The sequence below is a fragment of the Cynoglossus semilaevis genome, chromosome 19 (assembly GCF_000523025.1).
Source record: "Cynoglossus semilaevis isolate Cse_v1.0 chromosome 19, Cse_v1.0, whole genome shotgun sequence".
Taxonomy (NCBI): Eukaryota; Metazoa; Chordata; class Actinopteri; order Pleuronectiformes; family Cynoglossidae; genus Cynoglossus; species Cynoglossus semilaevis.
In genome coordinates, this window is record NC_024325.1 from 15,770,910 (window position 1) to 15,781,173 (window position 10,264).

The 10,264-nt window shown below is 42.4% G+C and overlaps 2 protein-coding genes across 3 annotated transcripts in view; one reads left to right on the plus strand and one right to left on the minus strand.

The window, feature by feature from the left end:
* Positions 1 to 9,878, minus strand: part of xrra1 (X-ray radiation resistance associated 1) — a 12,042-nt gene extending 2,164 nt beyond the window's left edge. The window contains exons 1-14 of the mRNA XM_025065869.1: positions 9,842 to 9,878; positions 8,755 to 9,130; positions 4,934 to 5,222; positions 4,621 to 4,773; positions 2,756 to 2,873; positions 2,311 to 2,447; positions 2,142 to 2,213; positions 1,967 to 2,039; positions 1,764 to 1,861; positions 1,537 to 1,682; positions 1,271 to 1,375; positions 677 to 783; positions 424 to 581; positions 75 to 178 (exon numbers count right to left, since the gene is read on the minus strand). Of these exons, the coding sequence (XP_024921637.1) occupies positions 75 to 178; positions 424 to 581; positions 677 to 783; positions 1,271 to 1,375; positions 1,537 to 1,682; positions 1,764 to 1,861; positions 1,967 to 2,039; positions 2,142 to 2,213; positions 2,311 to 2,447; positions 2,756 to 2,873; positions 4,621 to 4,773; positions 4,934 to 5,222; positions 8,755 to 9,130; positions 9,842 to 9,878 (1,973 nt within the window). The remainder of the gene's footprint in view (positions 1 to 74; positions 179 to 423; positions 582 to 676; positions 784 to 1,270; positions 1,376 to 1,536; positions 1,683 to 1,763; positions 1,862 to 1,966; positions 2,040 to 2,141; positions 2,214 to 2,310; positions 2,448 to 2,755; positions 2,874 to 4,620; positions 4,774 to 4,933; positions 5,223 to 8,754; positions 9,131 to 9,841) is intronic.
* LOC103395567 (sialidase-4) lies at positions 3,017 to 7,227 on the plus strand. Of its 2 annotated transcripts, none has more exons than XM_017041703.2 (3): positions 3,017 to 3,118; positions 3,648 to 3,887; positions 4,571 to 7,227. In XM_017041703.2, the coding sequence occupies exons 2-3, from the start codon at positions 3,663 to 3,665 to the stop codon at positions 5,573 to 5,575; spliced, it is 1,230 nt and encodes a 409-aa protein (XP_016897192.1). In that variant the 5' UTR covers positions 3,017 to 3,118; positions 3,648 to 3,662; the 3' UTR covers positions 5,576 to 7,227. The 2 variants fall into 2 exon arrangements, with proteins under 2 accessions (XP_016897192.1, XP_008331539.1); XM_008333317.3 differs by lacking the exon at positions 3,017 to 3,118 and adding an exon at positions 3,141 to 3,453.
* Positions 9,879 to 10,264: the final 386 nt, after the last annotated feature.

Sequence of the window (10,264 nt, forward strand, 5' to 3'; positions counted from 1 at the left end):
AACCCAAACATTCCAGCATTAAAGACCAACCAGTGTTTTCAGAAATACAGATTTTTTTTTTACAGAGAAATCACGTTAGCTCACCGCTCCTCCGTGTGGTCAGAGGGTTGGAGTGAATATCGAGTTCACAAAGTCTGGGAAAAAGGGCCGCGGCCAGCAGAGCTTCTTCTTCTGCAATCTGGTGAGAAAACACCCGGAGGCTAACGAGCGTCTACTTTTTAATTTGATTAATCACGATTAATCACAACCGTAAGTCATCGTGATTAATCATGATTAATTGAGATACCGCAAATCAGTGGTTGCCAACTGTTTTTGGCCTTTGACCCCAGGTTGACTTTACAAATTGCTGACAATTTCTAACAACATCTGGTACCTTTTTCTTTTTCTTTTTGCAAAAATCGTGTAAACCAAATTTGTACTGACTCTGTTTTCAGATAAATCCAGAAACTGGAGTTCTGGAAGAGGAAAACTTGACTCCGTGTCGTCGTCTCTCAGCGTTTCTTGATGTTTAATCCAACGTGACCAACCAAAGACACGTTTTATAAAATGATCATCGCCGACATCAGCAGACTCACAGAGAGCTGCGATGAAAGAGAGAGAGAGAGAGAGAGAGAGAGAGAATTTAAATGTCAATGTAAATATGCTGCAGGTGTATTTTTCTTCTTTCTTTCTTCACCAGTTTTCTCCTCCTCTGCTCGGACTTCAGTCAGATTTGGAATCTCAGGTGGTCGTAAATATGGAACTTCATGAATGTGGTTCCTCCGTAGGTTTAAATGTTTCAGTCTGTAACAGTGACAGGGTCGGAACAAAACAGTCTGGAGATGTTGTTGTAGCGTAAACAAATCATCAAATTCACCATGAAGATGAACAGAAATGACTAAATAGTTATACTTTTGTATATATATATATTAATATAGCCATCATTTATTATACTTTTGTATATATATATTAATATAGCCATCATTTGGTCACAAATAAAAACAGGTGAGAAACACTGCCCTCTACCCGCTGATATTTGAATTTCTGTTCCATCGACACAGAAAATGCATTTAGGTTGATTCATCTCAGGTAATCGATTAATCACGATCAGCTTTTATCAAACTTAATTATGATCAGTACAGCTGCTCTGTGATTAATTAGATAAAAAAATGCAATAATTATTTTTAAAAAATGTTGTTTTTATTCACCAGAAAGTAACCCAAAAAGTGTGACATCTCTGTGTACAGCTCTGTTCTCCTGCAGAAGAAAAACAGTCAAATTCACTGCTGACCTCCTGAGGTTCCTGAGACGGTGGAAGACGCCTGACGACAGTTTGTTATCGTCCAGCATCAGAACTTCAAGACATCCGAATGGTGGGAATCCTCCTTTAACAGACCTGATAGACACACACACACACAAGTGTTTTACATGTTACTCCAGCAGAAACGCTGGTAAGCACCCCCTACTGGACAAGTTTGTCACAGTAACAGAGTGAAGCATTGAGGAGGAACTGCCATTCTGGTCTATTCTGTCTCTGAGTGCAGTTCTTTAACTCACAGCTGTGTGGCGTCACCACTGCAGGTCAGGTCAGGAGGAAGTCGACGGAGTCGGTTTCCTGTCAGGTGGAGGACTTTCAGACGAGGCAGCCGACTGACGGAGGTGATGTCATCGGTGGTCAAACTGTTGTAGGACAAATCCAGAACCTGAGAGACGAAACCAGGGTTTTATTTCATTCCAGTACAAACGTGTGAGCGAAGACGGACTTCGTTACCCAGACTCCTCACCTGTAGACGAGGGAAGTCGGTGGGATCGAATGTCATGGTGCGGATCCTGTTCACAGACAGGTTCACGTCTCTCAACGACACGAAACTGTTGAGGGAACCTGTAGAAAACACACATTAGTGGCACAACTGTGTGTTGTTGTTGTTGTTGTTGTTGTTGTTGTTGTTTCTTTTCAAGGTTCTGGATGAAGTCTGACAGTAACGACCTAAAGACAGGAAGTTCACGGAGGCGTCCAGGCAGACCACGTTATCAAACGCCTGCAGCTCCTCGGGTTTGACCTGTGAGAAGACACACTCATCAGTCACTTTTAGCTAACGCGACGGTTCTCAAACTATGGTACGTGCACCACTGGGGGCTCTAGTGTTACAGAGAACTCTCACAGAATTCAGCTGCTGTTCGCTGACGTTGACGGAGCTCAGCTCTGACGGTTCATCCACGCAGTGCAACCGCAGCTGCAGACGGGAAAAAGAAGCGTTTGTGTTTCAAAAACAAACAAACAAACAAACAAACACAAAGACCATCATTTTCATTTAGATTTCAGGGTCCTACCAGCAGAGCTCGGTCTAAGGTTCTACTGTGAGGAGCAGCATCAGCCTGTTTGCCCCGCCCACTCCGCTTTGTCCTCCTGAGGAGACGAATGTGTCTCTGCTCCTCTGCCTTTCTATAGGACACCAGCCAGTGTCCACCTCCTCAAAATGACAGATGGAATTAAAATATGATAAAATACAGTAATAAAAAGCTTTCAGGAAAAAATGCAAATAAATAAATAGATAAAAAACAAATAAAGTAAATATTTGTAGCCATGAAACTAAAATTGCAAGTCTGTTTACGTCATCTTTATTAATAATAAATACTGAAAAAAATAAAAAATATTTAATTTACTACCGTTTACAACACACTGTAAAAACATATCTTTTTTTATTTTTTATTTTATACATTCAAAGGTGGCGTTAATGTGTGCTCACTTTGAAACTTTCAAACTCATTAAACCTACCGTCCTTCCTACGGCCCAATAAAGTCCTGGCAGGGAAACAGTTGGTGGCGCTGCTCTGCTGTCCATCATCCAACCTACAGTGCCCAGCTGCCATTGTGTCCCCTGGTGTACAATTGACCTATGACATGAGTAAAAACAACAACAAAGTTTTCCACGCAATTTTTTTTTCACCATTTAGGTCCTGGAGCTGCACCACTACATGCTGCGGCTCCACTGTGGTGCTGAGTATCATAGCAACAGCACTCCAACACGATAGTAATCCTCCGGTCCAACAGAGGGCGGTATAGACTACTGACCAACAGCGCTACACTACTCAAAGATAGGATGCCATGACAAGATTGTAATTTGCAGCAAGAAGAGCAGGTATTAAAGGCGACTAAAAAAGGAACAGGGTCTGATTGATTTTTCTGATTCAATTTATCATAAAAATGTAAACATATACTTTTTAAATAATTAAAAATACGCGATAGGTACGTTTTTCTGTTTTCAAAACACGGTCGCGCTCGGTTCAAGCGAACCCGGAAATGCAGATAGGCCTCACTCTGACTCCAGCACTGCTTTCTCAACAGACTAGCTGGTCGTTTCTGTGTCGTGAACGTTAGCAATTTTCTGGTTTGAAATGGCGTGAAATTAGACGCTGTGAAAATAATGTTTAAGGAAATAACAAAGGAGTCCAGTTTGAAGAGTGACCAGTAAAGGTAAGAGCCGTGAATACGCGCGAACAGCACAGATGTTTGGATGCTCTTTGGCTCTGTACATATGTAAATACATGGAAACCAGTAGGAGCTACACCGGGGAAATGTTTGTCCATGTGTCCGTGTTGTTCGATTCTCCACGATAAAACGACAAAAATATGCAAAGTCAAACATTTGGGATTGTTTCCTCCTCACAGGAATCCGGCTTCAATATGGGGAATTCACCGTCCAAGACCGGCAATGCCGAGGAATTGGTGAAAACTACTTTGTTTGAGAGGGAGAGGAATGGAATCACATACAGGATTCCTGCCCTTGTTTATCTCAGGCACTGTCACACATTCCTGGCTTTCGCAGAGAAAAGGACCTCACCCAGTGATTGCGATGCGAAAATACTTGTAATGAGGAGGGGGACACTGAAGGAAGACGGAACTGTGCAGGTTGGTCCTCCAGGCTTTTGTTTTTCAACTCTTAAATTCATCACCATAAAACACTGGTCACTAAACTGGACACTGGAGTCTACACTGTCGACATTTCTGTTGATATTACTTCAAAACTCAACTGAAAAATACTACTGTTATTCCATTTATATATATATATGTATGAAAAATGAGGGAGAACAGAAGTGTTCTATTATTACTGTTAGAGAATTGAACCTGTCACCACAGCAACATCACTGTTATCACAAAGACTCAGCAACAGACCGGTTTGAGCCGGTTTGTATACAGAAACAGACAGCCACCTGAAACTGAGTGAAATAGGGAATTGAATCACTTCCTGTTTTAAGTCACCATTTATGTTGTTTTATGGAAAGTAAAAAAGTATACAAAGAATGTGAAAAGTATAAATGTTGCAAATGAGAAAAAAATGGCAGTACAAAAACAAAACAACAAATCCAATGATGACTGTTGTTAATCTGTTACATATTAGTGAGTTATTCAACCAAAACAATGCAAGAGGTAGAATTGTTTTTTCTTTATAGTGAGTTATTCAACCAAAACAATACAAGAGGTAGAATTGTTTTTTCTTTATATCTCTTTTAATGACAGCAGGTGTGTTAATCACGATTAAATCATTGAACCTCATTTGAACCGTTGTCCATTTCCCTCTGTCTCTCACCCAGTGGGCTTCCAGTGAGGAGATGACCACAGCCTCTTTCCCGAACTACCGCACCATGAGCCCCTGCCCCGTGTTCGAGAAGAACAGCCGGACGTTGTTCCTGTTCTTCATCTGCGTCCGGGGAAACACCACGGAGAGGAAGCAGTGCATTACAGGTAAGAACAGGACACGCCTCTGCTGTGTGAGCAGCAGCGACGACGGACACACCTGGAGTCCCGCCACAGACTTAACCGAGAGTGTGATCGGAGAAACCATCCACAAGTGGGCCACGTTTGCTGTGGGCCCCGGACATGGAGTTCAGCTGGAGAACGGCAGGTTGATCATCCCGGCCTACACCTATTACATCAAGTACCGATGCTGTTCCTACCCCATTCCCTTCACTGTCCTGCCAAGAGCGCTGTCCATTTACAGCGAGGACTTTGGACAGACGTGGCACATGGGTAAGATGCTTGGGAAGAAGTCGTGCGAGTGTGAGATGGCGGAGATCATCGACCACGAGGGCAGGAGTCACCTTTACTGCAACGCCCGCAACTCTGGCTACAGGTGCGAGGCCCTGAGTGAGAACAGCGGCGTGTACTTCGACAAACCCCACGTGGCCAGAGAGCTCGTCGAGCAGCGCTGCGGCTGCCAGGGCAGCGTCATCGGATTCCCTGCCCCTGAATTTGTACCAAACGATGACGCGGAAAGCAAAGCCTGCGGCACGTCGCTCCTGTCACCTGACACGCAGACCTGGCTCCTCTTTATGCATCCGACCAATAAGTCCAGCAGGCGAGACATGGGCCTGTACTTGAACCGATCCCCGCTGCACTCGTCAGGGTGGGACAAACCCCGCATCGTTCACCGCGGACCAAGCGGCTACTCAGACCTGGCCTACAACGGAGACAAGGATCAGTTTTCCTGCCTGATGGAGTGTGGGAAGGAGAGCGAACTGGAGCAGATCTCCTTCATGTCCTTCACCCTCAACGACGTCATGCAGACGGGAAGTAAGAAGGAGAACAAGCTGCAGTGAAGTGCGTGGGGTTTGTCTGTGCTCTCACCGACGTTCTACCAAGTTCTCATTCAACCCACGAGACGACGCTCGATATACCGTGCAGTAACATTAGTCCGTGTTTACTGTTGTTCTACATCCTGGAGATAAAAATGCATGAGCCGTGTGTTTTGTCGCCTCCCTGTGGACATGAAAACATAACTGAAGTCTCAATAGTTTAATTATGCAAGCAGTTGTACAAGGACGAAAACGGAGTTTGTTTTTGTTTAAGTGCTTGATTATAAGCATGCGGCGACGGAGGTGGTTTTGAACGCAGGCGATCGGTGTAGCACGATGACTCACTCACTGCAGCGTCTTATCGTTTGTTAGCCGTTCCTCCTTTAAGTTCTCTCTGAGTTTACAGTAACCACTAACCACGTGAGGCCCCTGAGGTTGACCTGTAGTACTGCTCTGTCGCCACTAGTAACGGCATAAACAAGGCAACTTCTTATTTCATTATTGATGACATTGATTCCTGTTCCTAATTATTATCTAATTAAATTATTCTTTGGGCGTGGGGGGGGGGCAGATTTAATATAATAAAATGCACGAATATAAAGTGCAAACTGCTGTTATTAGGACTGTTGATGCTAACGTTAGCTCTGGTGCTTGTACCAGGACTGTTGATGCTAACATTAGCTCTCGCATCTGTACCAGGACTGTTGATGCTAAAGTTAGCTCTGATTCTTGAACCAGGACTGTTGTCGGTAACATTAGCTGTGCAGTGATAAGACAGTTTGGACACGAACATTTTCTGATCCAAGCTGCACTCAGAAGTTTTTTTTTTTAATTTAATTTTGGTTGATTTTCGCCAAACAAGTCGACCAACTTGGCCTTGTCTTCCATCACCAAACAATGTTTTGTGCACTGATGTCACTCAGTGTATCTTGTTCATCTTTCTGGCAGCTGGTAAACAGACCTGAGGTGAATGACCACCACCTACTGGGCAGGAGTTTGTGCATTGGCATTACTGAAAAGGTTGTGATCATATGGTCAATTCTGCTTTTGTAATTTATTAATCAAAATATACAGTCTCAGCCGTAGCTTATCTACTTCGCAGCGATGGGGAGATATAGTCCACGTCTACATATATACTGCATAAAACAAATTGAGCTGAAAAATATGTTGAAGTACATACGTCCAGCGTCTACATTCCATTGATTTAAAAATCAAATGTTCTAATAGCAGCTGTTGGTCTTGTGGAGAGAATCAGATCGTTTTCTTTTTACCTCGTTTTCTTTTTACTTTTTACCTTCATTTCTGAAGCAATATTTAATTTTCATCCTGTTTTTTTTTTACACTTTCAGCAGCGTTGCCTTGGACCAGCGGGTTTTTTTTTTCCGTTGTCACTGGTTCTTCTTCATGTGTTAGCAGCTGTGATTGGCTGGATGTTAGTTACCATATGGAAGCATGTGACACCAGATGAGCATACACTGTTTGCGTACAGACACACACACACACAGACACACACTGAGATCTTGTAGTGAGCAGCGTGGACGTCCTTCCTGCCTAACACGGTTGAAGGCGATTTGGCGTTAGTTGCATCGTGTTGCTGTTGACTGTCGTGGAAAGTGACCGAACAATCTGCATGAAACATGTATTTTAGTAGAAAATAAAACTTTACCTGAAATCCACTTCAACACTTTCTGATTCCTTTATGCACATTTTCCCGATTTAGATGCAGTTTTGAGTTTCTAAAATTAACGGTTGATATTTTTGACGGATCTAAGCTGCGACAAATCAAAGACGAATCTGTAGCTTGTTTTTTTTTTTTTTTTAATCATCTCAAGGACTTTGGTGAAGAAAACGACGCTCAGGGAAATAAATGTGTGTCAGCAGATGTCCGAACAGCTGGGATGATTTAAGGACATTTACTGTTTGTGGGAATCCAGCAAATAATGTCCATGGAAAAAATCGTTCAGTTCAGAGCTGGTCTGTGAAGCGAGATTTACGTTTACAGCTGTCCTGTTGGTTAGCATGTGTTGTTAAGACGACGTAATCACTACAAGTTACTTTAAAGAAATATATCAGGAATAATATAAATGTACTTCCTTTAGTTAAGACATAGATTAGATTTTGCCTAATATAAAGAAAATGGCTGACGTGTGATGACTGGGTTGACTTCGAGAAACTGTAAAAAGGTCAAAACAATATAAAATTTCTAAGCTAGTCTATAAAATAGCTAAAAGTCGACGACTAATTGTCCTCTGGCACAAAATAACCCTTGGTGAAAAGAGTTGTCTTGTAGCTGAAAAAGGCAAATTTTAGCAAAACGGTTAGCAAACTGTGATCTCTAATTTTAATTTTAGTGTCTGTATTATTTGTTTCTGAAACATTTAATTTTTAAAAGTTTGAAACTCTTCTAATAAGAATGTCGTTGTCCTCACTGTAGATACCGTACCTGACGTTCATTGAATCCATTGATCCCAGCGTGTTTTTAGCCTCTGAACCAGTTGTGTTCTGATGACAGAAAATCACAGACGGACATGAGAGCTGAGCATGTGACATCAACGTCAGCCAACGTTCCGCAGCTTCTTCTTCTGGTCGTTGCTGCTCATCACACACAGCACCTGGATCTGAAGTACACTTCATCAGAAGCGAGGCCCTCGTAATCAGCCAACGTTCCGCAGCTTCTTCTTCTTCTTCTTCTACATCTTCTATATCTTCTTCTTCTTCTTCTTCTTTTTCTTCTTCTTCTTCTTCTTCCTCTTCCTCTTCCTCTTCCTTTTCTTCTTCTTCCTCTTCCTCTTCCTCTTCTTCCTCTTCTTCTTCTTCTTCTTCTGTATCTTCTTCTTCTTCTTCTTCTTCTGCATCTTCTTCTTCTCCTTCTCCTTCTCCTTCTCCGTCTCCCTCTCCGTCCATCCTGCTTGTTTGTAGCAGCCGTGACTCACAGAGGCTCAAACCTGTTTTTCCTCCGACCGTGTTGGTGGTGCGACAACGTTCATCCAACAAACAGCTTTTTTTTTTAGCACCTACAGTACAATCCTGTTGAACAGATGATGACTGTCTGCCTCGCTCTCTCTCCCTCCCTCTCTCTCTCTCTCTCACACACACATATGCCTAATCTTGAAGGCTGCCCATCTCTAATCTGACCATCATCTAATCCTCCTCTCCCTCAGGCAGATATGTCCCAACATGGACAGGTGGACAAATGTCCTCACAGTAACAGTGTTTTTTTTGAAGGCCCCATAAGTATAGCTGCACCAGTAACACACACACACACACACACACACGTCCCACCTCTCACTCTCATCACATTAGGGAGTCCATTAGCAAAGAGATTAGCAGCGTTGGCGTCGCAGATGTTTTCACTTTGTGCAAAGAAACATTTCCCAGCAGGCTTTGCAGCCACGCTCGACCGTGGCGGATGCTGCAGTTCTGCTGCCGCCCGTCTGAACGGTCCCCGGGGGCCACAGGTGAAGAGGCAGTGCTGGGTGTTTAGGAGGGTGTGAAGGTGACTGGAGCGGCTGTAGTCTGTGCTGCCGTCTCTTTGGTTCTCTTTTTGTTTTTTTTTCTTTCTCGTCCATTTTGTCCAGCCTGCAAATCAGTTATTTGGAATATTCCACTTAGATCATATATTATATATATATATATATGTATATATGTATATATATGTATATGTGTATATATGTGTGTATATGTATATATGTGTATACAGTATATATGTATATATGTGTATATGTATGTATGTATATATGTATATATGTATATTTGTATATATGTGTATATATGTATATATATGTATATATGTATACATATATGTGTGTATATATGTATATCTATAAAAAAATATATATGTATATATATAAATTTCCACTGATAAATTGTTGTTTGCTAGTCCAAACGTGACTAAAACAGCCGGAGATAGACGACAGATTGAAGAGAACGCTGTAGCTCGGGATGTTTTTGTCAGATTTGACCCACAGATGTTGCTGTTGTGGTTAGCATTGGCTAGTTGTGGCAAAAAATTCTGTTATGATGATGGATGGTACACTAGTATGTGTGTGTGTGTGTGTGTGCTCTGTTATGATGATGGATGGTACGCTAGTGTGTGTGTGTGTGTGTGAGAGCAACAGACATGATACATTCAGTTTGACTCGTCTCTTCTCTCTTTTTGGTTTCCTCTTGGTTTGCAAGACAGTTTAAATTGTAGTGATGCAGGCAAAGTTACATTTTCAGGGTTTGATTGTTGAAGTACCGTCGCCGAGTACACTGGAGGCTACACTCGGTCCAAATGTACACCGTTACAGTCTCCGCGGCGACGCAGCGTCTCCTCTGCTCCCATTAGGAATTTTCCCAGTTCTCCCATAAATATCTCATCTTGCAGCCTGAAAGAAAAGTCTGTTTACAGTCCAGTTCAACCTTCTGTCATCGTATCAAAAACACACCCTGCTCCGGAGGTTAGTGCTGTTTGAACGCAGAGATCGCACGGGGATCAAATCCCTCTTCTACTTCTTACATTTACAAAGTATGGACTTTTGTACAAAACTAAAGGGATAAGACGTGGGATGAACAGTATAAAATGAGTTGTGCATGGATGGAAAAAAAAACTGTACAGAAAAGAGGAAGAGAATAAACAGTGAAGCTATATTTTTAGATAAAAGAAAAAGGATACATTTTTCTAAGTGAGCTATGGTAGGAGTTTGCTAAACTCGGACCTCTCATCTGTGT